This window comes from Crocuta crocuta, unplaced genomic scaffold (genome assembly GCF_008692635.1).
Source record: "Crocuta crocuta isolate KB4526 unplaced genomic scaffold, BGI_CrCroc_1.0 scaffold266, whole genome shotgun sequence".
NCBI lineage: Eukaryota > Metazoa > Chordata > Mammalia > Carnivora > Hyaenidae > Crocuta > Crocuta crocuta.
The window spans coordinates 3,133,537-3,151,031 of NW_027531005.1; the positions used below are offsets into that span (position 1 = coordinate 3,133,537).

The 17,495-nt window shown below is 41.6% G+C and overlaps 1 protein-coding gene across 3 annotated transcripts in view; it reads right to left on the reverse strand.

The window, feature by feature from the left end:
* The window catches only part of EXOC4 (exocyst complex component 4), a 752,773-nt gene that overhangs the window by 719,453 nt on the left and 15,825 nt on the right, over positions 1–17,495 (reverse strand). For all 3 annotated transcript variants that reach the window (XM_077770716.1, XM_077770717.1, XM_077770718.1), the window contains exon 2: positions 8,406–8,595. In XM_077770716.1, coding sequence (XP_077626842.1) covers positions 8,406–8,595 — 190 coding nt within the window. The remainder of the gene's footprint in view (positions 1–8,405; positions 8,596–17,495) is intronic.

Consider the following 17,495-nt stretch of genomic DNA (forward strand, 5'->3'; position numbering starts at 1 on the left):
GATTTTTTTTTTTTTTTTTTTTTTTTTTTTTTGCTAAGCTTAAAGCACCTAGAAAAGAGAACAGAGAGTAGGGAATGGCATAGAAGAGATGGGAACAAAACTTTTCAAGTTGCCAAGAAGACAGAATGTGGGTAATTTAGCAAAGCAGAGCGATCTGCAAGTCTTCGCGTGGAGTGGGGCTCGCTACCTCGGACAAGGAGGTGCCAAAGACAAAGAGAGCTGGAGCACAGGACCAACACCTTCCATAGGGAGTATTTTCAGCCCTCGTCAAACCATACAGATGGGTAATTCCCTCCCCGCAATTTTGGCCAGATAGAAGGCTTATGATCTGAAGAAACTCAATCAGAAAGGATCCAGGCCAGACACTGCAAAGGGGAGGGTGTGAGACACCGGGCAGCAAGCACAAGGACCATATCACAGTGGGCCTACGGAACGGTAAGCTCCTCAGCCTGCTCTGGACACTCAGCCTCCTGCTAGGGTCGCCTCTAAACATACTCAGCCTGATTTTTAGCTCCCACACAGGAAACTTATGGCCTTCCCTGGGAAAGGTGACCGGGCGAAAAGACCCAGAGTTAGTGACACCTGAGGGTTCACCAAGGAAACTACTGGGTCCCTGCAAGGCCCACACATGCTCTGACCTTTCCAATCCGCTTTGTGCTGCCTCCCTCTTCCATTCAAATAGTTAGGCAAGCCAAGGAGAGCTCAGAATATGCAAAGGTAGGCACCAAAACAAACAAAATGAGAAAAGTGCTGGAAGGGGACTGAGCAGGGGGGAGGAGGGGACACCAGAAACTATGCAGAACAGAAATTTTTAAAACTATAATCAATATCCCTTAGGAAAAATAAAAAATATTACATCAAGGAAACAAGAATTGGATGCTATTAAAAAAAAAAAAAAACCTGAGAANAAAAATATATAAAAAGGTTAGAAGCTATCTGAGGAAATCTACAGAGAACAAAACAAAAAACAAAAGATAGAAGATAAAAGAAATGAGGAGACTGATCCAAGAAGTCCACTATTTGCCAAATAAGGAGTTCCAGGGGAGTAAAAATCAGACAAATGGAGTAGAGAAAAATACCAATAATAAAAGAAAATGTCCCAGAAGACATGTGTTTTCAGACTGAAAAAGTACACCAAGTGTTCAAGAAAAGAGAGTGAAAAAAGCCCCACGCCAGGACACGTGATGCTGCCCTGTGAGAACACAAGGGAGAGAGAGGCCATCTTAANTCAGACTTTTCTCAATAGCAACACTAAAAGCTACAAGACAAAGGAATGATAGAGCTTCAAAATCCTAAGAGAGAATTATTTCCCAGAAAAGCTATCAATCAAGTGTGAGAGAAGAATAAAGACATTTTCAGACACATAAGCTCTCAAAATAATAAACATTAGATGCACCATATCTCAGCAAGCTAGTGAAGACCGTGCCCCATCAACACAAGAGAAAAACAGAAGACCAGAAACACAGGATCCAGGAAAGGGGAAAATCAGTGCAGAAGACAGGCAACAGGAATATGCAAGCATTAACCACAAAGAAAACTGCAGCAACACAATTGCGCAGCCACAGAGAGTACGCTGGATGGCTCAGAGGGAAAGATTCATGTAGCTGCAATAAAACAAGTACCATCTCTATCTCTTTAACCAACAAGTAGGATACAACTAGAGACAGGATGCGGGTAGAAGATGAAGTGGGGTAGGGGAGAGGGTGGGAGGGGGACCTAAATCCTCATCTTCCATAGCCAGAAGCTCCTATCCAACATCTAAAATAGAAAAATCAAGAATAGTAGCAGCATATTACTAAGAGTAAAAGTCAGTGCCTCTGAAGTTTTGGAAGTGGGCCTGGGGAAGGATGAGGTGAGGGAAGTCCTGGTTTTTGTCATCACTTCCAGTTTTGACTTTTTAAAATATTGCGGTGCAGATGACATGTACTATTGGTTTCAGGTATATGACCCAATGAAATGACTATCATATACTTTATAAAATGCTCACCATGATTAATGTCAGATAAAATGCTCACCATGATTAATGTCAGTACCACCTATCACTATACAAAGTCATTACACTATTATTGACTGTATTCCCACACTCTACTCTTCACCCCTAGGACTTATTTTGGAAGTGTGTATCTCTTAATGACCTTTATTGGACTCCTTCAACATATTTCTCAAGGCTATTTCCAGATCCTCTTGGCTTTCTTGGTCTCTAGGCTAAGAACTCCAACTATTATTCTCTTTTAAATCTTAGTTAAAATCTGTTAGAATTTGATTTCTGATAGTCTACTCTTATCACCTTGGTTCTGTAATTCTCAGATTTTTCTTTGGTGTTTAACAGTCACTACGGAAATTGTGAAAAATAAATTTTATGTCACGCAACACCCAACTAGGCTCTTGATCAAGAGAACTCAGGATAAACTTACCAAGTGTCAGTAAAGCTTGGCAAACTCCTTGATGATTGGGAAAGGGACCATCACAGCATTCCACACTAGGATATATACAATGTAGTCAGGTCTCTTCTCATTTTTGCTTACTACGTGGAGGAAAATGGAAAAGGAGGGTAGACTTTGTGTCTGTGTTTAGGGGTGGGGGAGACGGCATCAAGCTGTGTGGAATATGAACATCACCAAAACTATTCCCTAAACTGAGTTATTAGCCAAAGCTGCAGACATAAGAAGCTACAAGAACTTTTAATATTAAATTGCCCTGAGGCATCAGCTTTTTTATTAGAAAGTCACAGTTATGAAGAAATGTTATTTTAAAACTTGGGTGGCAGGCGTGGGGGAGAATACTACTCAGCAGTAAAAGAAATGAAATATCCCAGAAACATTATGCTGAACAAAAGAAGCCAGATACAAAGAGGTACGTACTGAAGTTCTAGAACATGCAAAAATTCATGTAGTGGTAGGATTCAGATCAGTAGTTGTTTGGAGCCCGATATGGAGGGGAATGGAGATAAAGCAGAGGGACACATCTTTTGACTCCAAAGAAGCAGGAGGGAACTCTCTGGGGCGGATGGGAATATATTCTAGGATATATACATTTGCCAAAACTCACTGACTTGTCCTCTAAAATACTGCAGTTTATTGTATGTAAATTATAGCTCAGTAAATGCTTTTATACAAGGAAGAGAAACCAGACTGTATCCGTCAATGAGTAACAACATCTAAAATGTGAGAAATGTACCCGAGTATATCTAAACTTTTATCTCTCGATGTGGTGACAGTATATTAATTCCATTCTATTTAATTTATCAGGATAATTAAGATTGAAAAATTATCTTCCTGTTTCTTCCTGAAATAAATCCATGGAGTCAAGCTATTCAAATCAAGACATCGAAACCCAAGTACAGAAATCCTTCTTCAAACACAAGTTTCCTTTCCTTCCTTAGACTTCTAGTAACTTCTCATTTGCTCCTAATCACCAGTTCAGCCACAGCAAGAATTTCAGTTTCACTATACCAGAACTTCTAGCCACTCTAATTAGAGACTACTAGAAAAAAGAGAAAATAAGGGCAACAGGCCCCAAGAGGCTACTGTGAATGGGTATGGGAGAGGATACAGAAAGCAGAGAAAAGAGTTATTTGCAACCCTGCCTTGGGGAAGATAAAGAGGGGGGAAACTACCTGGGGCCTCTAAGTTACAATGTGGTAGCACTTGTGAGAAGAGGAACAAAGATGTATTTAAGAGAGGCTGATGGATACAGGCCTTACGTCATCAAATTCAATGCTTTTCTGATTTTGATCAAGGATAATGGGGGGAGGGAATGCCTTTGAGTGTACATATTATCTGTCATAGAGCACAACAATTGTGCAAGCACCCCAATGAACCTAGAGACCAGAAACATTCTATAAAGTTCCCCGTAAGTAAAGGATGATAAGTGAAAATTAATGTAACAGTCAACTTTACGCTTAATTCTAAAAGTACAAAACAGACTTTCTCTTCTGTAGTTAAAAATAAATCTACATATAAGCGTGTCTGTGGGTATTCTCCTGACCTATGTCCAACCTATTTTTTTCCACTCTTACAGAAAGTGCCTAGAAAGAAGTGTAGAAACACCACTCGCTGTTCTGTTTAAAAGCCCTTTAGAAGTACAGATCACTTTCAAATCACCCTCAAACTTTTATTCGCATGCTTTTGTTCCCTTAGTTTTGGGGGAGGGGTGGGAGGGTTAGCTGCCATTCTAAGGTCTTAAATTCTCTGAGAGGCTCCACAGAATCCTTTCCGTTAAGTTGCAAAGTCTTGACATGGTGCACAAATACAGATACAGTTCAATTGAATGGAGAGATCAGCACGTAGTTCTTGTGACTGCATTAATGTACAGGACTGCCTAGTAGATTTTAAATTATGCTAGCTCATTATTGTCCACTGTTTAGCCCACCTTTCTACACTTTTCTCCCTCAAAGAAGCAGCCCAGATTTTTCCATCTTCCATATGGACTATAAACAATTTCTTACCACAAACCATGCTGCTCTACTGTGACATTTTCTGTAGTAAGGTTATTCTTTGTTCTTATTCTGCCTCTTATGGTATACTTTCATATAAAAGCCACAAAATTATTTTAAATGTTAAGTAATGAGTGTTGCACCACTCAATGATTAAGCTCTTAACAACTTCATTTGAATAATCACATATAGTTATTTCCAATTACAGGCAAGAAAAATGAGTTTAACAGTTTCATCCAGTACCAACAGGGCAGCTGAAATTGGGGAGAAACATCAAGTGTTTGGGCACACCTCACAACTGAGACAAGTTATCTGTTTTCCCTTCAGCCTACCAGCTCCTGTGATAAACATTAGACAGATACTTAGTATCTTTAAAGAAATCGATGTCCTCTCATCCACCCAGTAAAGCATGGAGGAAAATGCTCAAATTCAAAGACCAACAATTACATCAAATTCAAATACCACCCAAGTTCCCAGTTTGTATCCATTCATATCCTGCTGCTACAGTAGTCATTATTATGAGACACTGACAGAAGCTATGGATTCTGAGGTTTTCTGGTACAGTAACGTCTCATTCTGACTGCTATCAATACGTGTTCAACCGGAATAGGACAGCCTAAATATTCTGATTATCCACATTACATGGCCTGATCAATCATACATAGTCTTGTATTTACATGTTTACTTTTTGATCTAGAAAAACATTCCCAACAGACTTGACTCTCTGGGAAAAGAGTCAACTCTTTCTGTCATCTCAAAATCTTCAAGGACATAGACTCTACCAATATAAATCCATATATGAAACTATTAGCATAGTGGGAAATGTAAACAGCTCTGTGTTCTCAAGCTTTAAAAGCATGAATATAAACACCTTCATCTATCTGCCTTGGTCCCCACTAAAATCTACTCTCAGTAGAGCAGCTAGCCTTTTAAAAATGTTAGTTACATTATGCCATTTTTTGTTCAAAACCTTGTATTACAGTGATTTCCTGTCACTGTCAAGAGTTATGAACAAAGTCCTTACAGTCACCAAAACCCCACATGACCTGACCCACTACACTGACCTACCCACCAGCTCTCTCTCCCTCTCCCTCCCTCTCCAGCCATTCTCCCCTCTCCCCACCCCATTCTGCTTCAGCCCCACTGGCCTCCTCACTGCTTCCCCCAAATTCCAATCACATTCTTGCTTCTGGACCTTTCTGTCCCTGCCGTTCATTCTTCCTACAGCACTTCTCCTGACTCCCTCAATTCCTGCAGGTGTGGCTCACATGTAACCTCAGTCAGCTCTGCCTGACCAGGCCACCGAAGCAACAACTCGCTCTTCTCCCTTCCTTGCTTCTGGGTTCTTAGGTGAAGCACTTCTTACCATCTGTTAGACCGCATCTTACTGATTTATAGTGGGTCTCCCTTGACTGGAATGTAAACTCCACCAGGACAGAAATTTGTTTTATTCACCTCTAGACCCCAGAGCCTCGAGCAATGCTCAGCACCAAACAGTCACTTCATACAGAGATTAAATCAATGTTGTGAAATATCAGCCACTTTCTTTTTCTGTCTCCTGCCATAGCGTGTAAGTTCCATGAGTATAGGCACAAGTGTTTTGCACTGGTGTAACCCCAGCAGTTAAACCAGAACCAGGCACACAGCTAGCATTCAACAGATATGTGTTAAATGAATCCTCATTACATGCTTTTGGCAGACAGCAGAAAGAAAATTTCCACTCACATCCATACATTCTCAGTATCTTCCTGGGTCTGAAATCATGTATCTCCATGATTATCCAATCATCTCCATTTTTACTTTAAAAATACACTTACCTATACACACCTAGATTTTGTATACAATCCAAAGTACAATTAAAAACCAAAAATGACAGGGAAAGATTAGTAAGAAAACATCAGGGTTTCCTTGGTGATAAGAAATGGACTTTCACAGTACAAAACTGTCGAATTATACAATAGAAACAAATTCATTTATGATTTTCCCCCCAACATTTTTCTGCTCTTATTTATCAACTGCTAGAGGCTTTTTGGAAAAGAGCTTTAGCCCTTTCTCTTCCCAATACTGAAGCTAATTCAGAATAGAATTATATGACATTTACTTTGACAACTGATGTAATAAACACAAAGTTTTCTTTTTTTTTCTTTTGCTCAAAATTACAGCTTACTTAAAAAATGAGGATGGTGAACAGACTGTGGCTACTAAAATAAATATGAAATGATCAAGATGAGACTCTTTTTCAATAGGAGCCAACACTCTCTAGGCAAAGAGGCTATCGACTCCAAGTGAGAAGGGGTCAAGGCAGAAACTACTACAGTGCTTCCCTTGACATTACGACAAAGTCCTTTCAGCCAAGCAAATGAATCAGAAAACAGAATTACCAAACCTCACCCTTCCTGTGATTCCCCAGGGCAAAGCCAGAAGGTCAGCAGCACTATACGTTCATTTTCTGACTCCTCTTGAGCTTAGTATATTGGGTCAAAATGGACTACAGTTTACTTTAAACTGATCTACAGCTTTACGTGGTTTCACACATATCCATGGGATGAAACCACCATCTGTAAAGGCTAAGAATTAGTGTGTTCCTTTTGAAAATGCCTAGTTAATTTGACAATGTAAAGAGGCCAACAAATTGCTCCAAAAAAGGTTAAGAGCTTACTGGTGCTCAACCGGTACTCTTAGAGGCTGAAACTCATGTATCAACAGCATTCTTAGAAAAATAACTTATGTATCTGCCTAGAAAATCATAACATAAGGCCTAGAAGACAGAAAAGAAAACACAGGGAAGCTGGAAGCAGGCACAGTGCAGGAACTCCCTAACCAACCAACAGCACAGGCAGCGCACTGCAAATNAGGGGGTCAAGCATGAGGCTCTGCATCCTTCACCCCTACACCAAACAAGAAGCAATTAGCATATCGGGGTTCCACAAGGCAGCTCATTTCAAAAAGGCAGGTTACTGCTTAAAAGATATCTGAAAATCAGCAGCAAGGACCTTAGAGTTAGGGGGACCAGCGTTTACACCCTAAATCTGTGGAGTGAGAAACAGTAATGCTTGGCAAAGAAGCAGCGCTAAGTGGTAGCAATTACTGCCCTCAGAGTGGTACTAAAAGGTATTAAAGGAGCAACCCTCAAAACACACAGCCAAAACCATATGACGATGTGACAGCACCTAAATGTCAGTTCATCCCTCAGGCCAAATATAAAAATGCCCCTTATGAGCCCACTTTATCCTTTAGGCTGTAAAGACATGGTAGCCGGGAACCAAGAGTTTTTCAAGGACCTACCACAAAAGGAAGGAGACGGGCAGGGAGAGAAAAGGGGCAAGAAGTACAAAGACAGGGAGGAAGAAACAAAGAGTGAAAAAGAAATTGCTGCAAAATACAAGAAAATGACAAAATGTAAGTTAATACATGTCCATCACTAGTAAAGGAAGGATAGTCAAGAATGCCAATGTCCATAAATACATGTTTGAATAATCTGTAAGTTAGGTTTTCTTCTCCAAATCATACCAAGAATGTACAATGACCACACAGAAATCACAACCAGTTTCAAATGAGGGGACACACAGAAAGCCAAAATTTCAAAAAAATTTTCAACTGCTACAGCAACACACACACACACACACACACACACACACACACAGGACAGGACCAGATGACATACATTTGATCCATAGAAATGGGAGCCTCTAATAGTAAGAGGCCCTTCGGTGACCTCATGGTGAGGCCGCCTCCTCCACACCATCTCACACGGCAAGGAGAAGGAGCAGAAGCCAAGGGTAAGACATCGGGAAGAGGCAAGCCTGGATGCCCTCTGTGATCCTCTGTGGCCAGGCTTTCCAGACACTTGCAAAACTCCTGAAAAGTGTTGTGATGAATCGCTCACTGAGGCCATTCACCACCACCACCACAGCACCTCGACAAGCTCCCTACGGTAGGTGTGACAATGACGGGAGGGAAGGAGGCTCACCTGCTTTATTTTATTTCGGGAGTTGGTGATGCGCTCTGTGATGCTCTGGTATGTGCGAATGGCTGTCGTCAACTCGGTGTAGTGCTGTACAATCAACTCATCTAGGTCGCGGTCACATTTCTCATAGGCTTCTTCAAGACGGCCCTTCTCATTTTCTCGGTCTTCAACATCATCACTGGTAGACAGAGTCCTGGCAAAGACAGAGACCATAGCAAGCTGAATCAAATTTAAAAGCAAACCTGGGGGCGTCTGGGTCTCTTAGTCTGTTAAGCATCTGACTCTTGCTTTCAGCTCAGGTCATGATCTTGTTGTTCTTGAGTTTAAGCCCTGCATCTGGTTCTGTGCTGTCAGCATAGAACCTGTTTCGGATCCTCTGCCTCCCCCTCTCTCTCTGCCACTTCCCAGCTGGCATGCGCTTGCGTGCGCTCTCTCTCTCTCTCTCTCTCTCAAAAATAAACAAGCATTTTTTAAAAATTCATTTAAAAGCAAAAAAGTAAAAGAGGAGTTAATATGCTAGCACAGTCATCTCACTAACTAGGAAAGAAATGAAAACAAGTTACTAACAGAACACATGAAACCACTTTCATAGCAATTTCAGTAGCCCATCTAAGTGGATTTGTTGGTTGCCTATCCAAGGAGGCTTTCACCTTTCCTTCGCACACCAATTTTAATCTGTTAAGAGGCAGCATGAACTCTCCAAGAGTCTGGGCAGGTCTTGATCGCTTGAGTGAATCCCAGTAATTCCATTGGCCTTATGGTGGCAAATCCAACCAATGAGACCTAAGGACTTCTAGGAGAAGTTTTCTCACAAGATTAACAGGAAGCAGGTCCCTTTTCCCAACACTGGATATCGTTACACAAAGCTATGATACTCCAATATTTCACACTCCTTACAACCACGGCAGGGAAAGCCAAGAGCAATGCGCGGCTACTGCTGTGACATCACTGGGCCACCAAAGCAGCCAACCCCCACTACTGCCTTACCTCAGGGCTTCTTGTTTGGGGAAATAACAAATACCCACTATTTAAGTCACTCTCAACTCGTCTTTTATATAAAACTAAGTGTACTAACTGATAAAATTACTTATACACTGAGGAACGACATTCCAAGTAGCTCATTTAAATGAGCTAAATTTGGCACAGAGCCTCCAGCAGCCCGGAAATAAGGTCATATCAATTCTAAAGTATGTTACAACAGGAATAATATAAGCTACACTAGGAGACAATCCCTATATTTACTATTCTTCCAACAGCACTAACGAGATTGATAGGAATCAACAATAACCAGAGGATGAGATAGATAAACTTATTAAAAACCTTTCAATAACTTGGTTTGATACATGGGCCACAGATCTTTGTTTCTTTTATTATCTTTTTTGGATAATTTTTTTTTTATTTAGTGTTATAATCAGCAACAAAGAAATCCTTTTTTCTTATCTGTTGGCTGTGGTACTTTAGAGTTTCATTAAATTCCCTCAGATTTGTCAGCTTCTACTTTCAGCATAGCTTATTTCATTTATCTTTAATTTAGGAAGGGGGTAGTTTAGGCTCTCAATGATGGATGCAATCAATTATAAGTCCATCATTAGAACTGCTTTCAGAGATGGTCTGTCAGTGAATCAATCACATATCTACTTCCAGATATTCGCAAGCAAAATACTGTACAACAGTTTTTTCCCCCAACTGTCATTTAGAGCAAGAGATCTTAATTCATGAGCCACATAATATATAAAACTTCTTTTTCAATTTAGACAGAGATTCAGCAGGCCAGTCTTTGACATCAATCTAACCTCTAAAATGAATTGCGTAAATGTGTTAGGGATGCCANTCTAGGGTTGTGGTGCTCAGGAAAGCAACGTAGTAGGAACCCCAAGACTTGAAGGAAGGCCTGTATCCTACCAGATCCTGTGTTCTCCTCTGTCAACTGGTGATCCTACATCAGACCACAGACCTCCAAGGTAGCTTTCAGGTAGCAAGTCCTGCACAAGTATTTAACTAATAACATGAATCAGAGTGGAGAACGTAGGAGGAATATGGTTTCAAAGATGCAGCTACCAATATCACTTGTAATATGCAGGTACAGGGAGCTAAGCATGTCTTCCTATTGTTTCTATGATACATAACTTTGCTCTTTAAATCTGAAGCCTCCCAGGCTGTTAATCTAACGTAAAGCACAATCAGAAAAGGCCTTCAATTTATCAACTGTCCCAAAGGGAAGAGTTCCTAGGTGTTTACCTCTCACTCCCCCTTATGACGGCAAACGGCCGTGGATTTGTCAGAGCTACCCTGGACCAGCTTGCCATCTTTACAATGCTTTGATTTCCTCTCCACCACCATTTGTGGAAGGAAACGTGCCAAACATTTCATGATGTTTACATTAACTAGGAGAATTACCATGAAAGAAAATGTCAGGTCCAGAGAGGACACCTTCCCCGGGACCAGCTGTCACTGTAACACATTACCGTCACATTAAGAGTTATTTATGAGATGGAAAGGGTTACTAAAATGAAGATTAAAAGTAAATTGGGTCTATAGGGGGTTTTAGCTCCTATTTTCATTTTTAAAGAAAATATTTGTATAAGGAAATAGCCTGTGCCAGGTTTGCGCCCCTTTCATATTCATCCTCTTAATGTAAACTGGGCTGAATGACATTTTGCCTTTAGTCAGCAAGAGAGACCAAAACTAAAGTTGGTTTTTTTTTTTAATTAGAGATAGAAAAAAAGGCAGCAAGGTTAATAATAACCATAATAATAGCCACAGATATTTAGAAAGACTTATTACAGAGGCCAGAAACCAGCAATGCTACGTACCTCATGGAACGTATGTTTAACCCTCCTAAGCCCTTGGGGGGGGGAGGCTCTTGTTATCCCCCCTCTACCTTTTGAATCCTGGCTCCACCATCTACTGCCCATGTGACCTTGGTCGTAGCATCTCATTTTGCTCACTTACAAAACGCAGACAGTAAGGATACCTTCCTTGGAGGGCTGCTGGTGAGAAGTAAAGGAGACACAGCAACGGCTGGCAAGTCACCAGCACTCAACAAGTGGCGGTGGCTGTTGCTGGCAATCACCATCCCAGGAGCAGCAGTGATGGCAATAAGGCCAAGAGCAGTGTCCCACAAGGTCATGGAAAGGATATCCTTTGGAGGCACAGGTTCAAATTCCATCACCCCCAACACAGTAGATCATTCGGCACTGGCCGTGGGATTTAACCTCTCTGGCTCACCTTACTCCTCTTTGCCGTCAACCACTGTGAACAGTCGGAGATTTTATCCTATCCACAGGCTAACAAGGTAGCCAGCCAGAGTTTCACGGTGCTGCTAGAAGACACCAAACTTGTGGGTCAGAAGCAAAGGGCTTTGTCATTCACGGCACAGCAAGAAGCAGGGGCCCCAGCGTATCTGCAGCAGGCCCCCACCACCACGCCCCAAGTCCCATGATGGGTAGGCCACCGGACCCAAATGCGTGCCTGTATATGCTGTGAGTGACTAGAGAGGAACCCTGAGCTTAGAAAACTACATCTTATATACGGGACGGGACAGTAAACATGCCTTCCCATTCTTCTAAAGGGAAGAAACACCCAAATAAACATCCTTGACAAAGACATTCTCAAACACAGGGCGCTCAGTGTTTTCCTCATAAGAACTTCAGAAACAGGAGCACCTGGGTAGCTCAGTCAGGGAAGCAGCTGACTTCAACTCAGGTCATGATCTTGTAGGTTTGTGAGTTTAAGCCCCATGTGGGCTCTGTGCTGACAGCTTAGAGCCTGGAGCCTGCTTCAGATTCTGTGTCTCCTTCTCTCTCTGCCCCTCCCCCACTCATGCACGCACGCTCTCTCACTCTCTCTCTCTCTCAGAAATGAACAATGATTTTTTTTTTTTTAATTTTTTTAAAGAAAGCTTCAGAAACAACACAAGGAAAATGGCCGCCCAAAATAATGAAACGTCATTCACTGGGTGCCTTCAAAGGTTGCATGGTGTCAAGCAATAGTGGGCGGTATTTCCAACCTCTGTTTTCTTTTCTGCCAAATGAGAAGGGAAATACAATGTCTCCCACAATAAGCATCTGCACAATGAAGGAACGATAGACCATAAAAGCAGACTAGAATTCTACAGAGAACATTTCCAGGCCTGCTACCAAAACCCAGCAAATTTCAGTGTGGAATTACCTTCCTTGAAGCCAGTCATTTGACCTGAACTGATAGCAGGGTGGGAGAGAACACCTGCCAACGAGGTCACCTCGCCAGCCAGGTCGGGGACCTCTCCCCAGCCTCCTGACAAGCCTCTGGGCGATGGACGCAGCTCGGCCAGCTCACAAAGCCATTCACTGCAACTCTTAACAGCTCTCCTTGTTACAAAGCCTTTCATTAAAATAAAATCAGCCTCTTGATGATTTCTACCCACTGATCTGAGTTCCACCTTCTTGCGGTTACAGAAGTCTATTCCCTCTTTCATACAATCTCTTTCCATGGCAAAGGGCTCTCAGTACTTCTCTCTCGGGTTAAACATCTCTAACCACTTCCACCGTTTCTCCCACAACATGGCTCCCGCACAGCCCACCATCCTTGTAGATTTCCTCTGAAGTCCCTGCAAAAACAGCGAACATTCACAGAGAGCTTACTGTACGCTCAGCAGTAATCGAAGTGGTTTCCACATAGGAATTCATTTATTCCTGACAACAACCCTAGGAGGTAGGTGCCATTCTTACCCCCTCTTTTTACAGATAGGAAAACAGTTGTCAGTTGGAGGCACAGAAGGGTTTTTTTGTGGGTTGTTGTTTTTTTTAAGTAGCAGAGCCAGTCCTTAAACCTGAGCAGTCTGGCCCTTAAAAGCTTCCCTATCCTGCCTCTCAGGATGTGGTACTAGAACTGAACACAATACTCCTAATATGCTGTGACCAATCCAAATTGGAAGAGGTGTTTGGTTACTTTTTTTTTTTTAAGTTTAATTTATTTCTTTTGAGAGAGACAGAAAGTATGAGCAGGGGAGGGGCAGAGAGAGTGGGAGACAGAAAATCCCAAGCAGGCTCCACACTGCCAGTGGAGAGCCCGATGCGGGGCTCGAACTCACGAACCATGAGATCATGACCTGAGCCGAAAGCAGGAGTGGGACACTTAACTGACTGAGCCACCCAGGCACCCCAGGAGAAGGTTTTCATATCCTCTAATATGGGTACTATATTTCTAATAATAAGGCCTAAAACTACATGCAGTTTTGTAAATACTGGGTCCAAAAATTGTCCAAGATCCCTCTAACACTAAGCACTGACAAGCCAGCTCTCATTCACCTACTTGGAAAATTTTTAAACACAACACAGAAATGTACATACACTTGGGAAAGGGCAGATGAAAGTGAACACAGGATATTATTTACATGGTTATTTTGCACACATAATCTAAGACAATACTAAAAACAGTCTGGTGAGATGGTATCACCACCCTTTTTACAGATAAGGAGTCAGAGGAATAAGGAGGTAAAGTAACTTGCTCCCGCACCCACAGCTAACATCAGAACCAGACTTCAAGCTAGGTATACGTGACTTCAAAGCCCATGCCTTTTCCACATTGCACTTTATGACTCCTACTTCTTGTGCCTTCAGCTCCTAATCAAGCTACAGCTCACACGTGAAGAGATGAATGGATGGGTAAAGATGCATACAGTACTAAAAAAGCTGCTAAGTGCTCTAACGGTCTTGAGTCTGAACAAGAAGTATGAGCTTAAAGACATAAGCGGAGAGGAAATGATTTGAAGTTGCCACACCAAGATGCATTCATGTTAGTGAATCGCTCTTTAGATTTTTTCACCCCACTCTTATCTCAAAACCATTATGATTTACAAACTATTGCCAGGTTCACGGAGGAACACAAAAGCATACACTAAATTCTACTTAAGCCAGACACAGAGACATTTCTGGATCACCAAGAATTTTTCACTAAGACAGCTCTGGCATTTTGCATGATGAATTACATCTCTAACCATGACTAATTAATCCCTATGAAAGAATCTATTACCTAACAGGCTCAAAAGACCACAGTACAAATGTTAAGCTACTGTTAACAGCACGTAGTAGGGACACGTACTATACGGTTCTAGCAAATTCATAGCCATTGCCTCTAAGTAAGCCTGACACAGGTACATTAAACCGAAGCTAAATAGCTGCAGATCTAAAACTGAATTTGTCAGTTTCCTCTTTGTATACCAGCTTCTGTATTTCCATCTGGCCAGTAAAGTGTTTTGAAAGGAAAATAACTAGTCACCATCACTGACTCCTTCCGTGGAGCAATTTTGCCTTCACTTGGGACTTTATAATAGAGTAATGGAGTCCAGACAGGGGGAAAGCACACAAAAGTCGCTACGACTCTTAAGAAAGACAAAAGTAAGATCAAGTAAAAGAAAAAGTGCACCTATGAAAATAAGGTTAGTCACCCAAAGGTACCCATCACTCAAGAGAAACAATAACCTTCAATCAAAAAAAAAATGAAAGGATGCAAAAAAGAACCACAAATCAAAAACACTAATGTTTGGAACATATCAGAAGTTTTTACTCTTTTCTTCATATATGTCAACCATGAGGCATTTACAACTTTCAAGCTCTTTGACCTTGGGCAGGTCACCTAACTTCCGGGGGTTTCTTCCCTCATCAAACAGACAAGATAGCAAGAGTACCTGCCTCGCCGGGTGGATGTGATTGGTAAAGTATGGGAACATGCTTGGCAAAATAAAAAGTGCCATTGATGTGTGGGCCGAGACATTATTAGGAACCAAATACATTGTCTGTAAATCACAACACTGTTAGCCCAAAGCCTCCCCCATTCAAAAGTTGCTGAAGATATTTATTCACAAACTGAGGTCAGACCTTTTCTTTATATTCTTATGGTGCCTGGCACATTACAAGGGCTCAGGAAAAGCTAAATAATGAGCAGCAGGAGCAGGCAGGATCTGAAGGGGTCAGGGAGGGCAGTTCCTAGCCGTAAGAAACAACTGCTACTAAATTATCTCCTGCAAAGAAAGGCCTGTTCAAAAATCTCTAGGAAAAGATGAATAATAGTTACAGCGACCCTATTTAGTTCATTTGGTCATTCAACGAATAATGATTAAACACCTACTACTTGGCAGGTGAATAAAACTGATCCCTCCTTCAGGAAGCTCATGCCCTAGCAGGAGAAGCGGGCGATCCAAGAGGAATACAGCATACACACAGCCCAGGAAGCAGCAGCTATGGAAAACACAGAAGCACGGCAGGAGGAGGCCAGAGAACCGCTCAGACAGAGACGGCATTTGAATATCTGGTGAAGCAGATTCCAGAGAGAACGGAAGGTGCACAGGCCCTGAAGCAGGGAACGTCTGGTCTGTTCCAGGGACAAGGAATGGCAGGCAAGTCCATGTGGCTTCAGAGAAGCAAGGAAGGGGACAGTGACAGACATGAGATCAGGTAAGAAGGCGGGAGCCAGATCAGGGACAGTTCTGTGGACTCTTACTCTAAAAGTGTTCTTTGATGCCACCTGGGAATTAGCACCCAAACAAAGGAGGACAGCTTTCGGGGTGCCTGGCTCATTCAGTTGACTTAAGAGCAAGTGGCTCTTGATCTCAGGGTCATGAACGAGCCCAATGTTGGGTGTAGAGATTACTAAAAAAAATTAAAACAAAAAAAATGAGGGGCACCTGGATGGCTCAGTTGGTTAAGCATCTGACTTGAGCTCAGGTCATGATCTCACCATCAGTGAGTTCGAGCCCTGCATCGGGCTCTGTGCTGACAGCTCAGAACCTAGAGCCTGCTTCAGATTCCGCGTATTCTTCTCTCTCTGTCCCTCCCCCATTCACACTCTGTCTCTCAAAAATGAATAAATGTTAAATAAAATTTTTTTAAAAATGGTAACTTTCAACCGGTATTCTTTTTTTTCTTTTTTTTTTTTTTCCTGAGCAAGAAAGAGCTTGTGCGTGCACATGCGTGGAGTGGAGGGGCAGAGAGAGAAACTCTTAAGCTGACTCCATGTCTAACACAGAGCCTCACAAGCCGTGAGATCATGATCTGAGCTAGAATCAAGAGCCAGACTTAATCAAATGAGTCACCCAGGTACCCCTCAACCAGTATTTAATAGTGAATATTGAATGGCAAATATTCAATAATATTTCAAGTTTCATTTTACTTCTATCCAACCTCTTCCAAAAAAGACCAGAGATCATTTTTACAAGAATCTAGATAAAACAAATGAGAAGGCAGAACAAATTAAGGAAATACAGGACAAAACAGTGCCATATAAATGTAGAACACAAGTATGCAGGTCATACCTGAACAAACACAGTTGATATGAAATCAGCCCTCAATCTAACTCTGAGGTTCCTAGCTATGCACAAAGCGAAATGTAGCTAGTTAAATAATTCTCATTATCAAAAATATAGATTCCAGTTCCTTTGCTGAGGAAGCAAACTTTAAGCTAGTCCTAAATTCTAAAAGAAATCTTTCACTTAAAACAACAAGGAAGAGGGGCACCTGGGTGGATCAGTTGGTTAAGCATTTGACTCTTAATATCGGCTCAGGTCATGATCTCACAGTTCATGAGATCAACCCCCACTTCAGGCTCTGTACTGACAGTGCAAAGCCTGCTTGGTATTCTCTGTCTCCCTCTTTCTGTTATTTCTCTCTCTCAAAATAAGTAGATAAAAACTTAAAAAAAAAAAAGCAACAAGGAATACAATATACAATAAGTGAACAATGTCTTCAACCACATTGTAAAGACAATAAATTTTTATATGGTCATTTCTTCTAAATTCCTTCAAGAACAGAACATTAAAACACAACTCAGACCTAGAGATTGTGACCGTGAACACAGTCCAAACATGAAGATTTCCAATGATCCATTTTAATCTGAGGATAGAATCTGGGAAATTTACAGGATGAAATGGATCAAACCATGTTTCATTAATTTCCTCCTCTCAGAAAGCCCTTTGATAGTGCAAACTGACCAGAGAGCAGTTCTTTGAAGAGCATCAACAGTACAAGTATTTGGTATTAGAGGGTTAGTAGGGGGCTATGAAATATTATAAGCCACAAAAGCAAGTAGAAAGGTTGACAACCAATTGTGAAAAATTAA